The sequence below is a fragment of the Bombyx mori genome, chromosome 25 (assembly GCF_030269925.1).
Source record: "Bombyx mori chromosome 25, ASM3026992v2".
NCBI lineage: Eukaryota > Metazoa > Arthropoda > Insecta > Lepidoptera > Bombycidae > Bombyx > Bombyx mori.
In genome coordinates this window covers 3,972,964-3,997,783 of record NC_085131.1, presented here as the reverse complement: position 1 = coordinate 3,997,783, position 24,820 = coordinate 3,972,964, and the positions used below count along the sequence as shown (strand labels likewise).

At 38.7% G+C, this 24,820-nt stretch overlaps 3 protein-coding genes across 3 annotated transcripts in view; 1 reads left to right on the top strand and 2 right to left on the bottom strand.

Annotated features, from left to right (window-relative positions):
• Positions 1-24: 24 nt before the first annotated feature.
• LOC101741756 (uncharacterized) lies at positions 25-1,541 on the bottom strand. Its single transcript, XM_004923293.5, has 5 exons — positions 1,247-1,541; positions 1,109-1,168; positions 866-1,039; positions 643-786; positions 25-563 (listed from the first exon to the last, which is right to left on the bottom strand). The coding sequence occupies exons 1-5, from the start codon at positions 1,316-1,318 to the stop codon at positions 201-203; spliced, it is 813 nt and encodes a 270-aa protein (XP_004923350.1). The 5' UTR covers positions 1,319-1,541; the 3' UTR covers positions 25-200.
• LOC101741617 (protein SEC13 homolog) lies at positions 1,308-3,532 on the top strand. Its single transcript, XM_004923292.5, has 2 exons — positions 1,308-2,705; positions 3,095-3,532. The coding sequence occupies exons 1-2, from the start codon at positions 2,136-2,138 to the stop codon at positions 3,464-3,466; spliced, it is 942 nt and encodes a 313-aa protein (XP_004923349.1). The 5' UTR covers positions 1,308-2,135; the 3' UTR covers positions 3,467-3,532.
• Positions 3,533-3,931: 399 nt separating this feature from the next.
• Positions 3,932-24,820, bottom strand: part of LOC101742003 (DNA polymerase epsilon catalytic subunit 1) — a 42,946-nt gene continuing 22,057 nt past the window's right edge. The window contains exons 21-41 of the mRNA XM_004923295.5: positions 24,514-24,684; positions 23,793-23,963; positions 23,227-23,314; positions 22,843-22,961; positions 21,783-22,015; positions 20,867-20,992; positions 19,189-19,282; positions 18,097-18,278; positions 17,047-17,243; positions 16,116-16,266; positions 15,098-15,253; positions 14,543-14,748; positions 13,059-13,203; positions 12,311-12,495; positions 12,026-12,150; positions 11,608-11,688; positions 10,859-11,019; positions 9,392-9,554; positions 6,162-6,334; positions 5,110-5,242; positions 3,932-4,138 (exon numbers count right to left, since the gene is read on the bottom strand). Coding sequence (XP_004923352.2) covers positions 3,971-4,138; positions 5,110-5,242; positions 6,162-6,334; positions 9,392-9,554; positions 10,859-11,019; positions 11,608-11,688; positions 12,026-12,150; positions 12,311-12,495; positions 13,059-13,203; positions 14,543-14,748; positions 15,098-15,253; positions 16,116-16,266; positions 17,047-17,243; positions 18,097-18,278; positions 19,189-19,282; positions 20,867-20,992; positions 21,783-22,015; positions 22,843-22,961; positions 23,227-23,314; positions 23,793-23,963; positions 24,514-24,684 — 3,228 coding nt within the window. The 3' untranslated portion in view covers positions 3,932-3,970. The remainder of the gene's footprint in view (positions 4,139-5,109; positions 5,243-6,161; positions 6,335-9,391; positions 9,555-10,858; positions 11,020-11,607; positions 11,689-12,025; positions 12,151-12,310; positions 12,496-13,058; positions 13,204-14,542; positions 14,749-15,097; positions 15,254-16,115; positions 16,267-17,046; positions 17,244-18,096; positions 18,279-19,188; positions 19,283-20,866; positions 20,993-21,782; positions 22,016-22,842; positions 22,962-23,226; positions 23,315-23,792; positions 23,964-24,513; positions 24,685-24,820) is intronic.

Sequence of the window (24,820 nt, the reverse complement as noted above, 5' to 3'; positions counted from 1 at the left end):
TATTTTGTTTCAATAAAATTCCAATTTAAGTAACGAATTAGTAATTTTTATTTACCAACATTAAATGTATACAAAGATAATTTATTTCACTATATAAATGGAAGGAACATCACTAGTTTTGAAGAGAAACCGAATAATTATAATTGTAATAACTCATTTGGTTCTTTTCTGAACTAGACTTTATACGAATGTTTTTCATTTCATGATGTTTGTACTTGTTTAGGTTTTGACCTGAATGGAATTAATATTAAATTCTTTGTTCCTATTAAAGCACTTTTGGTGGTAAATTTTAACAGTTGCAGTAACTTCTTGGCTGTCAATACAAATAACTCCAAAGTAAGCTGTGAACCTTTTCTCCAATAAACGATATATGCTGGAATTGGTGGGAGATTCTCAGACCAAATGCCGTTTCTGAGGCTTTTTGCTTGTGCTTCTGCTGATAATAGAGCAGGGGCAATTTGTGACTCAATGGTATTCTTTTTTAATTCTTTAGGAAATGATGCTTTTGCAAATCCAAGCTCCACCAATTTTTTACCAATATCCAATGTTTGAACATCTTTACTCTGAAATGGAAAACATTTTTGAAGAGTAATTTTTAATAATTTAAGGTATTTTGTTGAATTTGTTTAAATTGAAATATACCTTAGGCTGAGGTAAATGCAATAATACAGTAGAAACTAGATCATCATTATCTCTTCCGATTGGCTTTAATGTCACTTGCTGGCCCCTAGCAACACATTCCAGCCAATTGACTGCATTCCCACTAACTACTTCAATTCCCCACAGCTAAAACAAAACAAAAAGAAAATATTTTTATTACTTTGTAGGTAAATTTTCGTACAAGTTATATTTTTATCACATTTACCTTAACTGGTAGTGGAGGTTTACTGGAATGCCATAGCGGTAAATATATTGGGGCTTTGTGATTGACCAGAACACGAACTGGTGAATGTTGCACTCCAGCATATAATCCTTTCAAAGGTTCATGATTTCTGATGAAATGATCTGGAACTTTACTGGCTTTCGAAAACTTGCTAACCTATCGAAGTAATTTTATTATTTATAGTTATGTAATTATTAATATAGGGTTTTTTAAACAAATACTTACAGGGCGAATCTTATGAACAGATATGGCGAGACCAGCGGTGGCTAGAGCATATACTGCTATCTGTAAACAACAATCAGATGATAGTGCTTCGTTTACAAAGTTATTATTATCAACATCAACTTGTAATTATCTACATACGTTAACCCCGCGATAATCTTGTTGTAATAAATATTGCATGTTGTAAAATATTCCTCCTTCTTTTTGAGACATTTTGATGTCTACAGATACGAAATTCTCATAATTTCTTAAACTTTCGTAAATTAGCTCATCAATATTTTCAATCCAATTCTGAATTTAGATGAATGAGAGAAAAAACAGCTTCAGACTTGTCAGAATTTTTGTTTGATTCTACTAGAGCTCTTTATTATCTTTGGTTAACTACCAAATGTAACCTGACACAGTGTTTAATCTTTGGTTATTACTTACATAAAGCATAGATTTTTTAATTTTTTTGAGGCCTAGTCTTGATATGTCAATAAAAGTATCTTCATACAGTTTAGGTTTAGCTATAAATATAAATGCTTAAAACTTTTGGGAGATACTTCATAAGTAACGCGCAAAAAGTAATAAAGAAATAAATAACTTAACCAAAGATTGTGCTAACCTAAGGTTAACAAATAATACCAAAGAGGTAATTTATGACCTCTAACACACGAGCGGCATTCTGGCACTAAAATATTTGTGCTTTTTTGTAGACTGTGTTGGAGCTATGTGATCAATAATCTCGAATCATCAAGAAAATCTCTAGCTTCCATAACAAAATTGATAAAAAGAATAATTCAGTTGTAGCGTCGCGTATGTTGAAGCTGCAATTTAATTCTGCCACTTTTTATTATTATATTGTTAAACTTACCTAATAAGTTTAGAGGTGACGCACTGCGACTGTCTTTGCAATGTCGAAATAGCTCGTGTGGATGGATACAAAATATTTTACTGGTAGCACTGTTGAAATTCCACGTCAACTGATTTGACAGTTGATTGCCCATTTTCCGTTGTGTATTGTGTAGGTTAATAAAAATATATAATAATGATCACTGTTTTGAATACTATTGATACCGGCCATGAAGATATGATACACGACGCCGAACTGGATTATTACGGACTAAAACTAGCTACATGTTCTTCGGATAATTCAGTGAAAATATACGACATTAAGAATGGTACACAAACATTGGCTGCTGATTTGAAGGGTCATTTTGGCCCCGTGTGGCAGGTAGCTTGGGCTCATCCCAAGTATGGGAACCTATTAGCGTCATGCTCTTATGACAGGAAAGTTATCATATGGAAAGAGTCTGGAGAGTGGACTAAACTATACGAATACACTGGACACGAAAGCTCTGTGAACTCTGTTGCGTGGGCGCCGGCTGAGTACGGCTTAATCCTCGCTTGTTGTAGTTCAGATGGCTCAATCTCTATCATACAATATTCACAAGATACTGGTAATTGGGACGTAAAAAAGATAACGGGTGCACATGCCATTGGTGTTAATTCTATTAGTTGGTGCCCAGCTTTATCTGCAGATTTGAACTTAGATCCGCTTACCAATAAAGATGCTCCAAAGAGATTAGTTACTGGAGGGTGTGATAATTTAATCAAGGTATGTTACAAGTTGTGTTTAATTGTTTACTGACTCTGTATTACAGTAGTTAGCACTCCTAACTGTTGCGCCACAGAGAATCCTGATTTGGGGCCAGATGAATGTGTGTGATTTATTCCGGGTTATTTATTTATAAGGCAAAAAAAGAAGGCAGCAATTTTTCTTTTCACAATATCATATATTGCATGCATTAGTTAATTTTAAATGAAAATAGATATATTTCAACAATAATTAGTTGAATTTTTTTAATATATCTACCTAAAATTACCTTGTCCTTTATTATCGATATGTTCTTAATAAACCCTGTATTTAATGATTACTATTTAATGACATCATAATGCTTCTTAATTATAATTTTTTTAGTTAGTTATTCCGGTTGTTGTTTTCAGATTTGGAGAGAGCAAGGTGATCAATGGGTTGAAGAGAACAGATTAGAGTTGCACATTGATTGGGTCAGAGATGTAGCGTGGGCACCCTCTCTGGGATTACAACGTTCCATGATTGCCAGCTGCTCCCAAGACAAGAGGGTTGTCATATGGTCTAGTGATGATAATGTATCTTGGACACCAACAATATTAAACACATTTGATGATGTAGTATGGAGTGTTAGCTGGTCTCTCACTGGCAACATCTTGGCTGTATCAGGAGGAGATAACAAAGTCAGCCTTTGGCGTGAGAGCACTGATGGCCAGTGGTTATGTATTAGTGAAGTTGCCAAAGGTTTGGGCCAAACACCCAATGATGAAAGAAGCACACTTTGAATTTGCTTTTAATTTCATTTGTTAATTTTGTAATCTGCTAATAGTAATATAAAATATGTACATTAACACTGATCTTTTATAAACTTCATCAAAACCCAGATTTAATCTATATATTCAATTTGATAATCCAATAATTGGGTTGTGACATATCTAACAGGTTTTAAATAAATTGCTATGATTATTATTACTGTATGTATTGAACATGGGCTGAGGAGATGAAGTCACTATTGTCAATGTACACAATAATTTTCAATTTGATAGTATATTTTATAGAATTTAAAGAGATATTTTTAGTTTAAAGAGAAAAGTTCACATGTATACTTGACATGGAAATAAAAATTAGAGAAATGTACTTTTCACCTTGGAAAGTATGTTGCCATATGTCGCCAGAATAACTAGAATAGGTAAAAATATTTGGGTTCTTGTCTTAATTGTTTGTGACAATAGAAATAAAACAAAGGGACATAATATATATAAAAAAAATTATACTTAAAATACAAACTATCACATGTTTTTAAGATTAAAGTCAATTTGTTCTAACAATAATGGCATCTGATAATATTCGGCTATTGTCTTAAAAGTCATTAGTTGGTCTTTGATCTCTGTTACGGGAACCATCAGCGAAAAATCTCCAGCACAATCACAGACCACAGACAAATTCTCACGTTTTACCTGGAAGAAATATACATAGATTCAAATTCCGCAAGTAACCAAACATTTTTTCCTAGTCTTTATATATGTATATGCAGTCTGCTCACAATCCCATAAGGTATACATTCCTTTATTTCTTCCTTTAAAGAACCACATCAACTTCTTACTCGGAGTGCTAAAGAATGTTATTTCTTACTAAAGGAGGTTTAATAGAAAGCTGTAGTTGACTTTTACACACCATCATTAAAAATTAATTATTCTATGAAAATAGTATTATTGTAGTAAAATATTAAAAATAATGAGCTTTTGAGATGGGCTTCCTCATTTAGTCATTTTGTGATGTGGCTATGGGGTATTTCGATTTAGCTTAGTCACAGAATAATTGAAATTTTTTTTTTCTTTTTTTTTTTTTTTTTCCCTACCTAAGCTGAGAGCCTTGAGAGGCTATATCAGCGTAACCCTAACTTTTGTAGGTGAGCTCACGGGGCTCAAACCTGATGACGTTGCTAACACGAACCCTAGCAAGAGCCGTGCTTCGCAGAATCTACCACCGGATCGGAAACGCGACCCACTGAGAAGATCCGGCGAGAAACTCAGTGGGCTGTGTCTGAGAGTTAATTTACTCGTCGAGCCCTTCGTCGCAAGCGACGGGTTCGACGAGAACGGTGACCGGTGCTTGAAGTACCTAGAAGCACCGTTAGTGGATCGGGAGGATCCGAGATGACGTGTTTTAGGCGACGTCGACGGCTTTCCATTCTGTCCGCAGGATCGGGAATGTAGTTACCGGCGGCCACGATGAGAGGGTTCTCGTGTCGTGCCGCTTTATCGAAGTGGGATTGAAATAATTAACACTCCATTGCAGTGTTTCCTATAGTGCTAACATACTTATTAGGCGCTGTTACGTCTGGGCAGCCTTAAAACTTACATCGATAATGGTGGGTGCCGGGTGTGCATACTCGAACAATGAATGTGTAATATTTAATTATTAATACCTGGTGACATCGGCTACATATAAGATCTTGCAGCGTATACGCCATCGTACGTTTGTTCATCGTCTCGATTAGTCGCCATTCTATTTCCTGATTATCATATGCTGTTCCACAAGTTGGACATAAACACGCCGGACTGAAAATAAACATAACACAATGTTCTACACGTGCTTTAGAAATACTGAAATTTCAGCTCTCTCATAATCTACAAAACACATGTTTGGCCAGATGATTGGTCACTTAATTATTCTCAAAAACATTGTTTACTATTTAATCTAATATTCATTAATAAAAATAATAAAAATGGTACGCGTGCAACTTGGTGCACGTGAAAGAAGTGAAACTTCTTTTGTGTTGTGTGGTATTGTGATTTTCTTCATTTTTCATTCTTAAATCTTTCTCTTGTAATAGTGATAGTGTAATAGGAACTTTCGCCTTTGCCGTTTCCCTCTCTCCACCGAGTCGAGTGGTTCACCAGACGCTATCTATTTTCTCAATCTCGCTGTTCCTAAAATCTGTATCTTTCTAGCCGTAAATCTGTAGAGAGTTAAATTTTACTTTTAACGTACCTAAAGAAGTTTCACTTCAATAAATTAGTGTTCTCGGCTAAAATTCGATTCGATTCAAATCGATTTAAATTCATCATTCGCTGAATTTTTTTTATTGCCCTTGTAGGCAGACTGGCATACGAGCATAAACTCTTTCGAATTATTACTAAAACAGGTTATTTGAATTATCACTGAATCGTGGTTGGTGCGGGGTTGGGTCGGTTACCGTTCCGTCGACTATCGCCTCGACGACCCGTCGGTCGGGCGTCCTCGGGGTAGCGTCGCGTATCTGGTTGTAGTGTTGACCGCGGGAACCCTCCTACTCTGACCGGGTTCTGACCCCGGACGGAGATCGGACGTCGGGTGTAAGAGTGCAGGGGAGTCGTTTAGTGCGGTAGGGCCCTAAAATTCCTTGGGCCCGCGGTCTGCTCCCAACACTTTGCAGATCGTCAAGTCCCACATACCATCGTAGGAGGTTCGGCCCAGGCCCGAAAAAAAAAAGGTTACCGTTCCGTGTCGTCTCGCGCGTCCCTGCACAGGTCGAGGTCGCGGCAGTGGTTGCACACGCGGCACGTGAGCTCGGTCAGCACGCACGCGGCGCACGGCTCGCGCCACTCCGCCGCGCTGCTGAACTCGCCCACGCCGATCAGACGGAGCAGGTTGCGCCGCACCAGCGTCATCTGTCAGGTGTTTGTCACATCTATACTGGGTGCATGGAGGGTAGAGGTAAGGAGAACCGACGCTGTGTGTGCTAAATAAGGGTGGCGCTACTGTAGCAACCGGGTAAATTTTAAAAAAGGCGCTGAAAGTTATCAGAATAACATAGAGAAATAAAAAAGGACGAAAGAACTGTAAGCACTACAAAATCACAAAAAGTATTTTATTTAAAGCTGATAAGAAAATGCAATCGATGTCTCCATGTTTTACCACAGCAATAATTTTAGGTTATATTGACGAAATTCGTTTAGACTACGTAAACATGTGAGGTCTTGTATATTACATTGTCACTAAATACATTAAATTTCCTAACTCAGCATACTACAATCAGTTAAAAACTGCTCAATTCATACCATACCCTGTGCCTATGCTAGCGTCATTCTGGAGGATTTTTGAATCGTTATTTAGTGCTGAAAGTCGGACACTTTTTCAAGCTTCTCCCATAGTCAGACGGTTCTCCTTACCTCCACCCTCCATAATAATAGTGTACAAACTTATAATTTCAACTATTTCTAGTCGAATTTCGACTACCGGGGTCTACTAGTATAAATAAATTAAAAAACTTCAATATCATAGTCTTAAGTTGTATGTACTCGAACCTTTCACGATGGATAAACGAACTCACAGACTCGCTCTTAAGTGTACCGGTCATTGTCGATATAAAAACGCCAATGCCGCCTTGAGACGTGAGGTCCAAATCTCAATTGTATATTATAACAGTTGTCTCAACGTCTGCTAACATAATTATTACATCGCCTCGATGTTGCCATCGTATTTTCCTCAGAAATAAACTAGGATAAAACGTATTAATACAACAATTAGAGAATTTAAAGTTACATACGTACATCACGTCCAAATTTAAGTTGATAACAAGCGTGCAGAAAAAAATTATAACTTACTTGTTAATATTCTTGATTTGAACTTAATAAATAGATAACATTTCATCAATTGAGTCGACTATTATCAAAGCCGGCAATGTGACTTTTGGACAATTATTGGTAAATCAGAAAAACGAATTATTGACTTTGTATTCTATTGGCAGTCATAAAACTCTTCTGAACGACATCTTAGATAAATAACAGGTTAAGTTAATACTTTATTTAATACAGGTTTTGAACCGTATTCTTTGAAGGAGGTTCGGTAGGCAGCGGCTTGGCTCTGCCCCTGGCATTGCTGAAGTCCATGGGCGACGGTAACCACTCACCATCAGGTGGGCCGTATGCTCGTCTGCCTACAAGGGAAATAAAAAAAAAAAAAAAAAGGAGATGATTATATTCAAATCAATCTGTATTGACATATCAATAACATTTTTTTGTCCAAATGCACAGATTGCCACCTTTGATAATAGACGACTCAATTTGTCGTTATTGAAATATGTATCTAGACGGAGGCATATTGCTAAGTACATTATTCACTTTTAGATGAATTAGAATTGTAGGAGTTTACAGACAGGCACGATATTAAAATTCATTTCGGCACAAGGTTAATTATAAGCGAAAGAGAAGCAGAATTTTCGTACGCAAATTTGTTTATACGTAGACATCTGACGTTTGCAAAGGACATACTTTTCTTAGCTCTGAAGACCGAAGACTCATTTATATAATATAATTTAAAAAAAAACCGTGCCACCGTTCAAACCGGAACGTGTAGCCTACCGGTGCGGACTTACCGTACGTACTTATAATAAATAAATAAATAAATAAATATTTACTAACAATCACGCCACGTTAACTGGTCCCGTGATAAGTTCGTAAAGAACTTGTGTTACAGGTACCAGATAACGGAAATAAATGTAAGATTTTTATTATACACATACATATATTTAATATACATCCATAACCCTGGAAAAGCCATACAAATATCTCCCCTTGGCGGGGTTCGAAACCGCGACCCCCTTGTGTAGTGACCATGTCACTTACCACTACACCAGACGGCCGTTAAAATATATATAATATAATATAATAATAATAATAACAACTGTGAATAAATCACGCACAGTCTTCGGGTCTCACATTAAGATTCCGTGTTATGTGTACCAGAGTCTGACATACATACTTATATATGTTTTAAATATAAAAATATATAGATAACGGTCCGCTCCGGTTACGCGCGGGTTTTTAACAACAAATTTAACGATATTTGACGTTGTTTTATTTTTTTAATTATAAGAACACTTATTGCGGCATAACTATAATAGTTAGACATATGCTGTCGCGACACTTCTTGTAAATAATAATGTGTTCTACAAAGTTGTAGTACATTATTTTATTCTATCATCAATAGTTTTCGCAGGGCACGCGATGTAAAGAACAATTTAGGTAAATTTTTTACATCTTGGGTTACATTATTGGAGTTTTAGTAGTTAGTTTTTTTCAAAAAAGATGATATGTCACTCGGGAATAGTGTAGCTTCCAAACAGTGAAAGAATTTTTCAAATCGATTCATTAGTTTCGGAGCCTATTCAATACAAACAAACAAACAAATCTTTCCTCTTTATAATATTAGTATAGAAGTATAGATAATCACTCAGACGAAGAGCAAACAAACCTGTTCATCGCACAACGTTAGCCTGATGTGGGAATCGAACCCACGACCCTTGGCGCAACAGTCAGTACTGCACCACCGAGTCAGTCTCTTGCAATTATGTACTAGAGAATGACCGAGCCTTGCTCGGTATTTTTTTTTTTGTTGATAAATTATATTTTTTAGAAATTATATTTAAATACGAATTACATATTGATAAAATGATGAAATATGAATAATAATTTTCGATCTTACCGACAGAATAATGAAATAATAATTTTAAAGAAAAAATCAAAATTATTGATAAAGTGGATTATCGAAAACACGAATGAAACAATATTTTCTGAAAATAAATCGTAGCTAGATCGATTTATCGCCCCCGAAATCCCCTGTATACTAAATTTCGTTGGAGCCGTTTTCGAGGTTCAGATTATATATATATTTATATACAAGACTTGCTCGTTTAAAGATATTAGTAAATCTTAATTGACATTCACCTCTTCGTCTAAGGTCGGATCGAGGGAGAACACTTTGCAGACGGCGTTGACGAAGAGCAGGGCGGGCGTGACGTCACTGAGCGCGTCCGCCTTGAGGCCGGGCTGCGGCCCGATGTCCGACAGCCGGAGCGTCGGCATCCGCGAGTTTATCTTCTCCGTTACTCTGTCGACAATACATCGATAAGTTTTATTAACTAAATCTATACAAAGCTTAAGTACCTAATTTATATGTCTCTGTAGTCAACGATTTGTTTAAGTCATTGTAATCTATATCGGGTCCTCGTCAGTATCACTGACGATAACAACACAGCCGAACATGTGAGTATGAATATTGTTGAATATATGATATAATCATTACATATTTATAGCGTTTTTTTTTAAATTCTTAATATAAATGAACAAACGCAATAGTACCTGTAGTTTACACAGAATTTTTTATCTGATTTTCTTTATAACTGTTCTTCAGCACAGAGCAGCCTTTACTTAGTTATATTGAATCGTCTTTCTTAATTCTAACATCCCAGATTTATATTTAACATTATATTCAATATTATTGTTTAACACGCTTTCATAACCTATACTTGTATCTATACTGGGTATTAGACCACTTCCGAAAACTAAGACAGACGATAGTACTAATGACACCTTTGATGATTGAGTTATTTAGACAAATGTTGTAATTAAGTATTTGTGAGATCACGTGAGTCCGCGTCGCGCCGCGCCCGGGCGTTCGTTGACCCGAGCATCAGCTGTTTTTGATTTTGCGATTCATTGCTGGTTAAAAAAAAAATTTATCTTTTATGAAACTATCGTTTCATTTAGCTGTACTAACATGGTGAAACGTAAATAATTCTAATAAAACTTTTGAAAAATATGACTTTTTTAAAATCAGGATCGATTTTTTCCATTCCATCATCAAAGGTATCATTAGTACTATCTTCTGTCTTCGTATATTTATGTATCGGAATTCTTCAACTTTATTTTCATTAACTTCAAGACGTTTGATTGACTTGAAATGTTGTCTAATTATCGACGACTGAAGGTCTAAAGTACTATTATTTTAGATGCAAAAAACTTTGCTCTCGTGTAGCACACATAACTTTTCACTTCAGCATTAAAATAACAATTAAAAAAAAACGTAATTTCTTGATTACAAATATCTTTAAATTTTAGGGTATTACGTGTTTCCAAAGTGTTTTCTTTGAGGTCGAATTCCAAAATCGAATTTCGAAGAGGTTTTTTCGCTCTCTTTTTGAGAGACAAAGCACAGTAAAATTCGAATGTTTCAAATTTATGGCTGAACAATGCCAATTCGTGGCACTGAAGATTGAAAAATTAAAAAGCCACCCACTCTCGAATCAAAATCGCGATTTGTTCACTTTTGTCTCGCAGCAAAAGCGGCATGTTTGAGCTGCCGAGGTGAAAATTGTATTGTAGTATAGCAGCGGGCGGGGCGGGCGTACTGACCGGAACAGTTTCTGTGAGATCTCGCCGCGCAGCAGGGCGGGCAGGTCGGCGGGGCGCGTGCGGGCGGCGGCCAGGTACCCGGCCACGGCGGACACGAACTGCTCCCGGACGAAGCCCGGCAGGAACTTGGCCAGGTTCCAGTGCATCACTATCGAACTCTCCTGTTTAAGATTTCAATCGATTATTATCAAAAGCGAGTCTTTTTTTAACAGAACCCGTCGCTTGCGGCTCGCGGCTCGGAGAGTAAATTAACCCATAGACACAGCCCACTTAGTCTCTCGGTGGGTCGCTTTTGCGATCCGGTGCTAGATTCTGCGAAGCGCTTTTCTTGCTAGGGCCGGTGTTAGTAACACTACCGGTTTGAGCCCCGTGAGCTCACCTACAGGCTAGGGTAAAGCTAAAATAGCCTCTCAAGGCAAAGGTATAAAAAAAAATAACAAAAAATAACATTTAAATCTAAAACTGATACATTAGATAGAGAGCCGTAGAGGCCTCGAAAGACACAGTATAAGTTAAACTCATGTATGTACTAGATCACACGGGTTGAATTATCTTTGAGCAAACTTACTTTACTGGTCGTGGGACGTTTTGTGAGCCCGCACTGAATCGCTAATAATTAAATCAGTATGTAAGTGACGTATATTCACAAGTGTCCAATAATAGTCAGATGACAGCTCGACGAGTCAATTAACATTATTATTGCCATCGACAATATAAAGCGTCAAGTGTAGATAGATAAAAATAGGTACCTCATCAGTGTCGCCATCCTCGTTGTTGCTCGGAGGAACTTGAGAAGATCCCACTTCAGTTAAGCCTTCCGGAAGTTTACCCTGTTCGAGTAAACGAAAATTAGACTTCATTTTGGAAACTTAGGAATGTTCTGGAAGCATTCTTCAAAATGTAGGATGTTGGAGGTTTTCCAGAAACAACGGTGCATCGCTCAACACGAATACACCGCACGTCTTATCCTTTAGGCCAAGACGACTTCTTACTTATTAAGCTATAATTGTACTCATGTCAAACAAAAAATTTAAAAAAACGTTAAATGTCTCTTAAAAAGTCCCGAATCAGTACTGTAATTAGGTGTGCATATTTTTTTTTTACTACAGAAGAAACATAGAATAACCGACCTTATTATGTCGAGTCTTTAAGTTCAATTTATCATACCTGTATCCCCGCATAGTTGGCCTCGTCGAGCCACAGCAGATGCACCCAGCACTGCCGGTACCTAATATCGATGCCGTGGAACAGTTCCTTATTCCTTATGCTCTGCACTACGAATTCTACGTATCCTGGGAACAAGGTGGAGTAGGATGATTTACTTGACGCTCGTCAAGTGGTTCACGTGGAGTACTGCACGGAAAGGGACCTCTCGGGACCACTACGTTGCTCTGCCATGGGACACAGGAGCGATTCTCATTTATGGGAAACTTTTAATTTGAGCCTCCTTGCCTATTCCGTCGACGACCGAAGTCTTCTTAGTGCTGAGCAGGATCTTGTTGAAGTCGGCGTGCACGAGCACCGAGCCCAGCCGCCTGAACTCCGCCAGCAGCATCAGGAACAGCTTCTTCATCAGGTTGTACAGGGTGCGCCGAAGCGCCGGGTCGTACAGCAGAGACGTCGGCGTTTTTAACCACCTGAATTTATTACTTGATTAAAATGATAACATCGCAACATACTTATTGTACGATATGATAAAAGGGTTGTCTGGAAGAGATCGGTTGTAGTGATAAGACTTCATAATAATAAGCAAAGGATGTCTTAAAAACACTCGGATGGATCGTGTCTGAGGGTGATAGGCCTGAATGGAACATAGGATATGCTACCTCGACCTCACATAGCTGGATGTAGTTTTACATATTATATATCGACGGAGTCAAAGGCTATTTGGTTTAAGCGACATTTTTACTTACAACATTACAAGAGAGCCGTTTAAAATTTGGAATAAAATATCATAATAAAAAAACTTCTTTAGGTATTGAAATGGAGTAAATTTAATTGAAGTTCATCGAATTGTTGATGTTAATACCAAATAAAACGACCTTTAATTACAAAGATAGAAGTCGGGTATTAAGCGATATATCACTTAACCCAAATAGTATTTCACCCCTCGAGATATATCTATATCCTGCCTCTATCATCAAATATTATATCTCGAAGGAGATAGTTGATGTGTGCTCAGATCTACGAGGTTACATACCTGTAGAAGTGCGTTATTTGGAAGTCTGCGAAGACGTTTTTGTATTGCGTGACGTCACGGAGCCAGGACGCGACCATCGTCCTCAGGATCTTGAAGGCGGCGCTGCACTGAGCCGCCTCGTCGTAGTTGAGGGACGCGTTCGGACCTACAGGGTGTGTTTTATTGAGCATCATTGGCAGTAATTATTTTTATTTTTATTGCTTAGATGAGTGGACGAACTCAAGGCCCACCTGGTGTTAAGTGGTTACCGCAGGCCCATAGACAACGTAAATGCCGCCACCCACCTTGAGACGTAGGTGAGAGAGTGAGAGGTTTTGTGTGCCTCTAATGTGGATTACTTCGAAATGTCGCAATATTATAGATGGAACAAGAGAAGTTTGGACCAATCATACGAGTTCCCAACATTAGGAAGGCCGCTCTAACGAAGCAATATTAGCCCTCGGATTTTTAATTGTGTAAGTGAGTGAAGGACCTCGTGACCAACCAGTACGCTTAGTGCGAGTTTTTTAACTTATAGTTCGCGTAAAAGTTAACTTTAATTCGTATGGAGTTGCAAAGTGGAGTTGCCGATAGGGGCGCTGTTCCAACTGCATATAAATTTGAGTTAACTTTAACGCGATCGATAGGTTAAAAAAAACTCGCACTAAGCACACTGATGTTAAGCGTTTTCTATACAATACTATGTGTCACGGTCGGGAGCTATTTATTATTACGGTTTATAATTAATATTAATATTAATATAATTTTACACATGTTAGAGAGATTACGTGGCTATTGACTACTAGTGCCCGAAGCTCCCAGTGGAGATGCGATCGTCTCGACCTTACTACTACACGACTAGCCATTTTACTTTTTACCTAGTTCGATCCACATCATAATTCGTCTTTCAAGACTCTTACCTCTTCGAAATTAAAAATTATGAAATTAATTAATTTCTACAATGTTCCTCTGACGTTATTCGAAGCAATTTCCTAGTTTGTTAGTAAGTGCTTGTCGTCTAAGCGGTAATAAGTGGTTTGTCCAATAAATTATTCTCTTTGACTTTTTTTTTAAAGGGATTTAATGACCTGGTAACTAAGGCCTTTAAGTTATGTCTTATTTTAATTTATATTCTTATTTGTATGAAAAATGATATTATGGAGTGAAACGAAATGAAATGAAGATGATTAATTTGAGACATTAATCAACTGGGATGAAATGAAATGAGATGAAATTTAATCTCAACAAAATGGTGGTCATTTACTGAGATTTTTTCAGTGGACATTTTGGGGGATCCCCAGAAGTTACGTCCAGCGGCTTTGTTTCATTTTCCCACATCCGTTATTATACATTTAAACCTGAAGAAACACTAAATAGACAAAATAAAACAAATCACAGGATTTCACTCCTCGCGTCCCCGCCAAAAAGTCCCTTTCTCTATGAGTGGCGTGATGAAGTGTTGCCAGTGCGTCAACATGGTTGTCGCCAGGGAGATTAGAGAGTACCGGTGTTGTCGAGCAGGTGCTGTAGACTGGTGGGCGCGTGCCCGAAGGCGGTGGCGGCGCTGGTGCCCTCCGCCTGCAGCACGAGGTGCGCCTGCAGCAGCGCGCACACGCTGAGCGCGTCCAGCCCCAGCTCCACGCACACGCCGCCGTGCGCGCCGCCCGCGCCGCCGCTCCACGCCCCGCCCTCCTCCGCCTCGCTCGCCAGTCTGCGCGCAAACGTAGAGGGTCATACACTACCAGTAAACACATTTAGAGTGGCTTTGTATAATGACTTTGAAATGTGTGTGTATAGGCAGGATTTTAGTAATACTAGGATAAATTCACTTTTTTTTTTTGCTTAGATGGATGGACCAGCTCACAACCCACCTGGTGTTAAATGGTTACTGGAGCCCATAGACATCTACAACGTAAATGCGCCACCCACCTTGAGATATAAGTTCTACGTTTTCAGTATAGTTACAACGGCTGCCTTCATTTAAATTATTCAAGATATGACAAGTTGATATCAATTTCAAGTACCATTACAGCTATAAAGGTTAACAAAGCGACATTCACCTATTATCGTCGATCTCTCTCCCTCCGAGGTCCGGACGTTCGAGGTTGGAGCACCAGAGCACGAAGTTGTGCTTGACGAGGTGGCGGGCGTAGAACAGGTCCGCGCCGAACAGCGTCGGGTCCGCCGGCATGTTGCCCAGCGGCACGTGGAAATATCTGACCAAATACATTAATATCGTAATGTTCGCTTGTTAATCTAAAATCGACCCTAATCGCTGACACTTTAAGTCTTAAATTCATTACGTTATTATATATAAACTAGCCGTACTCGCCCGCTTCGCTGGGCATTTAAAATCACCATTATTATTTATTGTCATTATTATTAGGTAGTCCCACACTCATATAAATATTAGCCTATCCATTAAGCCCATGTATTTTCTAAATGGATATAAAGTTTCAAGTCAATCGGATGCATGGTTCAGTAGTTAAAACGGAACATCCGTAAAAACCACTGTAGGTTTATATATTAGTATAGAAGTATAGATTACACATTATTTTCCCTTTTATTTCGCTAAGGACAATTTTAAAAAAACAAATCACTATAGTCATTTCTTTAATTGATGATACTAAAACTCATCATGCTCGATATTATTATGAAAATACAGAATAAAAGATTAAGAAAGTGCGAATATATAATGCATTTTTATCTTATTATTTAAATATCTAAATGTTTATGAGAAAATGTAAGACACGTTGCAATGGGTATACGAACTTACAGCCTCAGGAGGGTTGAGCGCTAAGGAGGGGAGGAGGTATTGGAGCATGATTAGAGGACTCGCTGAACGTACATAATATTGGCCAAGAACAAGAAGAAAACATTAAAACTCGGGGACAAGCAGCGGAGAAAATTATTAATACCATACGTAATTTTAATAGGACAAATGATTTTGTCGAGCTTTTACAAAGTCACAAAATTGTTCATAGCTTTTGAGCTTTTGAGTTCTTCTGGAGCGAGATTTCCATTTAATTTACACAGGGAGAGGGTAGTCTGCCTGCAGCTGTTTCATTGCGCACCCACCTGCACTGCTCGATGGTGAGCGCCAGCACCGACTCCAAGTTGAGGTAGTGCCTGACGATGGCCCTCGCGCCTATCCTCTGCCACTCCAACGTGTTGTACAGGGTCTCCACGTCGCGGACGTGCAGCGGCACTATCGGGTAGTCAACCAGACCTGTCGGAACCATGTGACTGTTATCATCTATATGGTTCATTTGGTTTTGCTTGTTTTGAATAATTGTTCGAATATCGTTTTTTTTAATATTGAAAGGTTAATAGTTCGATGAAACTAAATGCAGCTACTTTAAGATATGAGGTGGAAGTTTTATTTTTTATTGCTTAAATGGGTGGGTGGACGAGCTCACATCCCACCTGGTGTAAAGTGATTACTAGAGCTCATAGACATCTACGACGTAAATGCGTCACCCACCTTGAGATATAAATTTTAAGGTCTCACGTATAGTTACAACGGCTGCCCCACCCTTTAAACCAAAACGCATTACTGCTTCACGGTAGAAATTCGCAAGGTGGTGGTACCTACCCGTGCGGACTCACAAGAAGTCCTACCACCAGTAAAAAGTTAATAGCGTTGTAAACTGTGAGCAGACTGTCGTTTTAATTATTTATAGTTTATGAATAATAATAAAACGAAAGAAACGAATCGCGACATAACATAAATGATTGAAAAGGAGTTAAATTTACAAATGAGATGATATGGGATGAAATATAATCTCAGTAAAATGGTGATCATTTACTGAGACTTTTTCAGTGGACTTTTTGGAGGATCCCGAGAAGCTACGTCCGGCGGCTTTGTTTCATTTTTGCATTTAAACCTGAAGAAACACTAAATAGACAAAATAAAACAAATCACACAACTTCACTCCTCGCGTTCCCGCCAAAACATCCCCTTGAGACATAACGTCGAGGTCTCGATTGTACTGTGGGCAGCTCGTACCGGGCATGAGCGCAGTGAGGGCGGGCAGCGAGAGCGCGGCCTGCACGGCCAGCAGCGCCGGCCCCGCGCGCTCCGTGCGGCCGCGGCCCAGCGCCGCCTGCAGCCCGCGGCACAGCGCGCGCGTCGAGCTCTCCACCACCACCTCCCACGACAACTCAGGGCCCGGCAGCGTGTTCTCGTCTGTCCCTTGATTTATTCTGGGGAATTTATTAGAAACTCTTTAACACGTTGACTGCAATGTAGGTCACCGGTGCCCTCTACATGGCGTACTGAAATAATTATGCCGATTTCTCTCTTCGGTCTTCTTACTAAGGCGCCAGAACATTTAGTAAATTTTAGGGAAGACGAATCCGAAGATACTGAGAATAAATCTATTTCTGAGAGACCTTTAATACTAAAACATACATTAACAAACAAAAGAAGGCAAAGTAAGGCAATCTAGAAGCTTAGTAACAGAAATCAAGATAATGTCTTCATTGCGCCGATTAGGGCACCGCTGACCTACATGGCAGTCAATGTGTTAAGATATGAGATTGAAAGTGCACTAGAACAATAGTTATCTTATATAATTTGCTGGTGGTAGGACCTCGCGTGACTTCGCACGGGTAGGTACCACCACCTCGCCTATTTCTGCCGTGAAGCAGTAATGCGTTTCGGTTTAAAGGTTGGGACAGTCGTTCTAACTATACTGAGACCTTAGAACTCATATGTTAAGGTGAGTGGCGGCATTTACGTTGAAGTTATCTATGGGTTTCAGCAACCACTTAACACCAGTGGGCTGATCTCGTCCATCCATTAAAGTAATACTTTTTTATCTAAACTGCCATATATGATTATTATGCGGTAGCTATGTGCAGAAAAATGAATCTGACCCGTTCAGACTCGGGAAATATAATACATAATTTATATGTTTATCATACGATTCAATGGCAGCTGTAAAGAATAATTCAAGCATAGTGGGAGCATTTCGTTATCTCTGTTCTTCAATAGCAGTGACGTCATAAGACACTACATGCATCCTTTTGACTAAATGTTGTTTATAGGGCTCACTTAGCTGTCCTTTCGGCTGCGTAAAGGGTGCTCATGTTAGGTACTTGATTGGTCTTGACCGTGTCCTGTACGAAAATATATCCTTTTTTCAGAGGACCCAGTATCAATGCCCACATACTGCGACTGGAATTCACAGACGAATGCTGGTACAGGAATATGTGTTTAATCGGAAACTGTCCATCCTAGAACAAAGTATATAGTATTATATTAAAGACTAGCGGCCCGTTCCGGCTCCGCTCGGGTCTTTAACTAAACTTTTAACGAAATTTGACGTTGTTTTTTTTTTTTAAATAAAATAACACTTATTGTGGCATAACTATAGTAGTTAGACATATGCTGTCGCGACACTTTTTGTAAATAATAATGTGTTCTACAAAGTCGTTGTACATTATTTTATTCTATCAATAATTTTCGCAGGGCACGCGACCTAAAGAATACTTTAGGTAATTTTTTTACACCTTGGGTTACATTATTAGTTTTAGTAAGGAACCCTAATTTTTTTATATAAAAATATTATCGCCTATGTCACTCGGGAATAGTGTAGCTTCCAAACTGTGAAAGAATTTTTCAAATCGGTTCAGTAGTTTCGGAGTCTATTCAATACAAACAAACAAACAAATCTTTCCTCTTTATAATATTAATAATAATAATATAGATATTGACACTTTTTTATTGCACTAGAGAGGTTACCTCATCTGTTAGTTTATCGATTAGGTTGCATACATTCAATACAATAAATCGAAATTCCGACCTCATATTTCAGCTTATCACGCTTATCTGCGTTTTCGTCAAACTTGGACCAGCTTCCATTAAAGTTTTACCACTGTTTGGAAATATTTTGAAGTCATCCTATTTGTTCGATTTGGGGGCTTACATTTTGAAATCTCCCGCCAACTTGCTCGGTACCCGCGCTACACTAGCGCCACGCGTTGCCGCAGTGTTTGCAACGTTTGGAAAAGTCAGTCGTGAAATTATTAGCAGTTGAAGGTAAGTCCGTATTTCTTAAAATCTTTAGAATTTAATAAAACTGAGCTATTGTACAGTATTAACCACAGAGTATAATTTTATTAAATATTGGTAGAAACTATTTACCTGCTTCGGTAAGTAAGGTTGATGTGCGACACTCTTGAACTGTAGTTGATTCAACGTAAACGAATCCATATTGTTTGAACCGAACTGTATCATTCTGGAAATTAAATTTATAATATGTCAGAATGGTTGTGTCTGGTGGAAGGGGAATACCCGAGGTAGGGTGTATTATGACATAATAATAAATAAATAAATAAATAATAATAATAAATAATAAATAATTACTGACAACCACGCCACGTTAACTAGTCCCGTGGTAAGTTCGTAAAGAACTTGTGTTACAGGTACCAGATAACGGAAATAAATGTAAGATTTTTATTATACACATACATATATTTAATATACATCCTAACATATATTTAATATATCCATACATATATTTAATATACACCATAACCCTGGAAAAGACATTTTTATATTATTCATACAAAATATCTTCCCTTGGCGGGATTCGAACCCGCCACCACCTTGTGTAGTGACCATGTCACTTACCACTACACCAGACGGCCGTCAAAGATATAGATGTCACTACCGCCACACAGGCGCTCTACGCTGCCGACAGGCTACCTTCTAGTATGGAGGCATTAGACATTAGGCATTAGATGTCACACATAACAGGGCCTTCGAAAATGATAACGGCACATTAAGGAGTCTATTGAACTCGGTCAGGACTTATCAACATATGCCAGAGACTTAAATACATTCAAATATATAGATAATAAACAGTCAGACAAGGAGCAAACAAACACGTTCATCACAAGAATGTTTGCTCAATGTGGGAATCGAACCCACGACCCTGGGCGCGACAGTCAAGCGCGCATACTACTGCACCGCCGAGTCAGTGTAGATGCAGAAATTTCACAAAACTACTCGTGCGCGATCTGCCGTACTTTGATGGTACTATCCCAAAAACCAGAAAGTTTAAAGCATCAATAACTATGTTACGGGTTTAGTTTGTTAGTCTGTGTCGAGTCCATAGATAATACACTTCATATTTAAGGTCGAGTTGTCGCAAAATAAGCAGGTTGCAAACTATCGTGTCTTTATCATTATCGCCCTACATAATCTACACGCTCTATATATAAGCACAGACTCAATAACTATAAAAGTTTCAACTCAAAACTTAGGGTATCCTTTTATTTTTATATATCGAGGGGTGAAAGGTTATTTAGCTTAAGCGACATACTTGAGACTTTACAGGAGAGCCATTTAAAGTTTAAAATTTAGAAAAAATATATGACAAAAAACTTCTTCAGCTATTTGAATGTGGTAATAATAATAATTGAAGTTCAATTAAAAACATCGAATTGTTGATGCTAATACCAAATAAAACAAACCTTGAATTACAAAGATAAATGTAGTGTATTAAGAGAAATTTCGCTTAAACCGAATAGCCTTTCACCCCGCGTTAATTATTACAATATAATCACCACATAGTATATATAAAACAAAGTCGCTTTCTCTTCCCTATATCCCTATGTATGCTTAAATCTTTAAAACTACGCAACGGATTTTGATGCGGTTTTTTTTAATAGATAGAGTGATTGAAGAGAAAAGTTTATATAAATATAACATCCATTAAATAGTGGAGAAATCAATAATAAATTACAGTTTCCGAAGCGATGCGAGGGCGGGTCGCTAGTATTTTATTAAACTATAGTGATATACGAAATGTGGTTACCGTCTCGCCTCTTGCGGCTCCACAGCGCAGATACATCCGAGTTGTACCAGAATCCTGAACTCTAAGCTCATCTGTGTCTCGTAAATACCTTCTATTTCCGGAGCCGATAATTCACCCATGAGCTCTCTGAAATTATTTTATACTTTTTAGTACATATTTATTCATTTTGTACGCTTTATTATAAGTCCGCTGAACGACCTCACGGTCCACCTGGTTTTAAGTGGATATTGGAGATCATAGTCTCAATGTAAATGTAGCCATTCACCATAAGACTACAGGTCTATATCTTAATTGTATAGTTCCTAATTATACTAAACTTTTTGCGGATTTAATTTTTACTACACGATGTTATTATACTTTCATCGTGGAATTCATTCGTGAACATGAGTTAAGTGTAATTTGTATATTTCACTAAAAAAATTATGCCTGCCTGGGGGATTTGAACACCGGCACAGTCGCATCGCTAATCATGATTGTACACGGGCAGTCTTATCCTTTAGGCCACGACGACTCTTTACTTTGCCTATTTCGGAAGCAGTCACGTGTTATGATTTGATGAGACTTAGACTTGACATACAGAGGGATTGGGAGAAATTGACTTTCACGGTGAAGGAATAACATCGTGTAATGAAAATCAAACCCGCAAAATTATAATTTGCATAATTGGACCTCTGCCTAATAGGACTTTTGCCTGGTTGGACCTCTTGTGAGTCCGCGCGGGCAGGTACCACCGCCCTGCCTATTTCTGCCGTGAAGCAGTAATGCGTTTCGGTTTGAAGGATGGGGCAGCCGTTGTAACTTACCTTAGAACGTATATCTCAAGGTGGGTGGCGCATTTACGGTTGTAGATGTCTATGGTCCAAGTGAACTATGATCTCGTTCATCAGTCTAGCAATTAAAGTAGAAAGTCGCTAACTCCTGATGTTCCCTGTAGAGCTGTTCGGGCACGGAGTACTGGTAGAGGTGCAGCACGGGGTGCGCGCGGGGCAGCAGGCGGCTGCAGCGGCGCCAGTAGCGGCCGCTGTCGGCGCCGCGGCACACGCGCTGGTTCACGTAGAACACGCGCGGCACCGACACCTTCACCTGGTGCAGCTCGGCGCCCACCAGCGCCCACACCTTGAACAGCCCCGGCTCGGCTGTTTCCGCTACCTGTTGGAAATAAAAAAACGCAGATACACTTTACGAAGTCGTCGTGGCCTAAAGTATAAGACGTCCGGTGCATTCATGTTGAGCGATGCACCGGTGTTCGAATCCCGCAGGCGGGTACCAATTTTCCTAATGAAATATGTACTTAGCAAATGTTCACGATAGACTTCCACGGTGAAGGAATAACATCGTGTAATGAAAATGAAACCAGCAAAATTATAATTTGCGTAATTACTATGGGCTCCGGTAACCACTTAACATCAAGTGGGCCGTGAGCTCGTTCACCCATCTAGCCAATAAAAAAAAACAGGTAATTTGTCACAGATGAGTGAAACTAAATTAACGTAACTTAGTGATCACGTCATTTTTTTTAATTGCTTTGATGGATGGACGAGCTCACGGCGTAGTGTTAAGTAATTACCAGAGTATATAGACATCGATTACATTAAAGACGCCCAAGCACTCTGAGAGATGAGTCATAAGTCTCAGTTTTACAGTATAACGGCTGCCCCACTCTTCAAACTGAAACACATTACCTACTGCTTCACAGCAGAAGTGGAGAAGGTGGTAATACCTGCATGTGCAGGTCTACATGACGCCTTACCATCAGTAAGCATTTGCATGCACAATAATGTTAGTTAATAGATATAAATCATAAATTATAGGTAAATAGCCTAAGGTGTTTAAAACAAAAACGGCCGCGAGGAGATGGTCAGCGGTCTCACAACGGCGGTCATTAACCCTAGATTTTGTATGCCTTACATTGCGGCTTCACCAGATGCAGAAATTTTAAAGTATATTATATTTGTGTGTAAGTTAATCTTTCCAACCTGTATAATTTGCCATGGTGTATTCAACAAGGTGCGCTGTGCTCTCCTGATAAAACTACCTAACGTGGCGGCCGGCCCGGAACTCCTCGGCGGCGGCATTATGTCACTGTCAATTTTACCTGTTCATCCACAACATTCAACTATAATAACTAATAATATCACAAATAGCATCCAACAGTTAATAACTAAAATAAATTAATAATAAAGTTAATAAAAATTTGGAGGCAGCGGCTTGGCTCTGCCCCTAGCATTGCTGAAGTCCATGGGCGACGGTAATCACTCACCATCAGGTGGGCCGTATGCTTGTCTGCCTACAACGGCAATAAAAAAAACTATAAATAACATTTATCAAGTTTTTTTTAAAATATATTATTGTTTCTATACCTCGTTTGTTTCGATTTCTTAAGCCACGTTGCTCCATTTGCCACAGCCATTTTCTTTTTTGAAACAAAATCCAATTTCTTCGTTCTTCCTGTAATAATTAATTCAAACATTGCCCTCCTAAGTCCCATCGCTTCTGAAGTACTCACATAGAATTATGGAGGGTAGAAGTAAGGAGCACCATCTCCGTGTATTAAAAAGTCTTTGCTGAAAGATAACCAAATAAGGTGGCGCCACAGTCGTAAGTGGAAAGATTAAAAAAAAGGCCATAAACTACCACATTTCAGTCCGTTTAAAACTGCTATACTCATATCATTCCCATTTCCTACACTGACGCTATTTCAGCGAGTCTTCACAATAACTTTCAGTTTACAGATGGACACCTTTCAATTTGTCCCCTAAACAAGATGGTGCTCCTTACCTCTACCTTGCTTTATTATCATAAAAACGTTTTGACACAGTTCGTTGAAAATTTCCTACCTATTACTATTGCTAAGTAATAGGTGAGACTGATGAGATTTGAAAGGCTATTAGGGTTAATAATAAAAAGAATATCTTCTCGTCTATACCTTAGTATTTCCGAAAGGCGGCGGAGGTCCCAGCGCCTCTCTCCACGTGGCGGCGGCGTCTTGAGGCGGAGATTCAGTCCGCTTCCTCTTCATAGTGTGCACTACCGGACGAATTATTGTGGCCCTCCCTGTCTTGTCATTGCCAATGTCTTCCATGTCCATTTCTGTGTTCTGTTGAAAATTAAAATTTTATTTACTTTTTAACTTAGTTAAATAATGTTTAATTGTAAATTCGAAGAAAGTATGCGGCCTATTTGATGACTTAACATCATTGTCCACGAGTTAGTACCGAACCGACCGATATTCTGTGAACTACTTTGTTATTGTCGTTATCTTTGATTTCCATTTTAGCAATCGACAATAATTACGCGTATTTGCCTTAACCTGTTTCGTTATCTTGTACCTTACCTGGTAATTCCTCATTGAAATAGTTTTTTAATTGTTTTAATTTTTTTCTAAAATAACAGTATTAAAAAAAAACCGATGATATTTGCAACGCCGTGCGCTTTGATAGGTAGATCGAGCCACGTAACTAATAGATTTTTTAATACTTTATTAATTTCTTAAATAATTAATAAATTACAACTTAGGTTAATTTTCTACATTCTTAGATTACAGAACATAAAAGATAATTTTCTATGTTTTCCATTACTGCCATTCACTATGTGCTAAGCTCGTTAGCGAATGTCAGATAATGGCCTCTATGTGTATAACTCCTCACCGAGGTATCAGCACCAGCGGCTTCCTCCGCGTCTTCCTCCACGGTGCGTAGTTCCCTGGGCTGCGCGCTGAACATGTCCGTGATCTTCCTCGTTTTGTACTTATCCGTTTTGGCGAGCATCTTCTTGTGCAACCAATCCGGGTACTGTACCCGGGGCACCGGATTGTCCAACTGGAGAACAACAACAAGAGAGTTTGACAACGAGTCTCAACTACCCTCTCTGCTGCTTAATTATAAGATCTTTTCGACAAAACTTCATACATTTGACAATAATGATTGTATTGCTTACTAGCTGACCCGGCAGACT

Coding starts and splice junctions, on each gene's coding strand:
- LOC101741756 (XM_004923293.5), bottom strand. CDS start 1,318: ATGTCTCAAAAAGAAGGAGGAATATTTTACAACATGCAATATTTATTA. Junction 1,169..1,246: donor AAGATTATCGCGGGGTTAAC/GTATGTAGATAA, acceptor TGTTGTTTACAG/ATAGCAGTATATGCTCTAGC. Junction 1,040..1,108: donor CTGTTCATAAGATTCGCCCT/GTAAGTATTTGT, acceptor TTACTTCGATAG/GTTAGCAAGTTTTCGAAAGC.
- LOC101741617 (XM_004923292.5), top strand. CDS start 2,136: ATGATCACTGTTTTGAATACTATTGATACCGGCCATGAAGATATGATA. Junction 2,706..3,094: donor GGTGTGATAATTTAATCAAG/GTATGTTACAAG, acceptor TGTTGTTTTCAG/ATTTGGAGAGAGCAAGGTGA.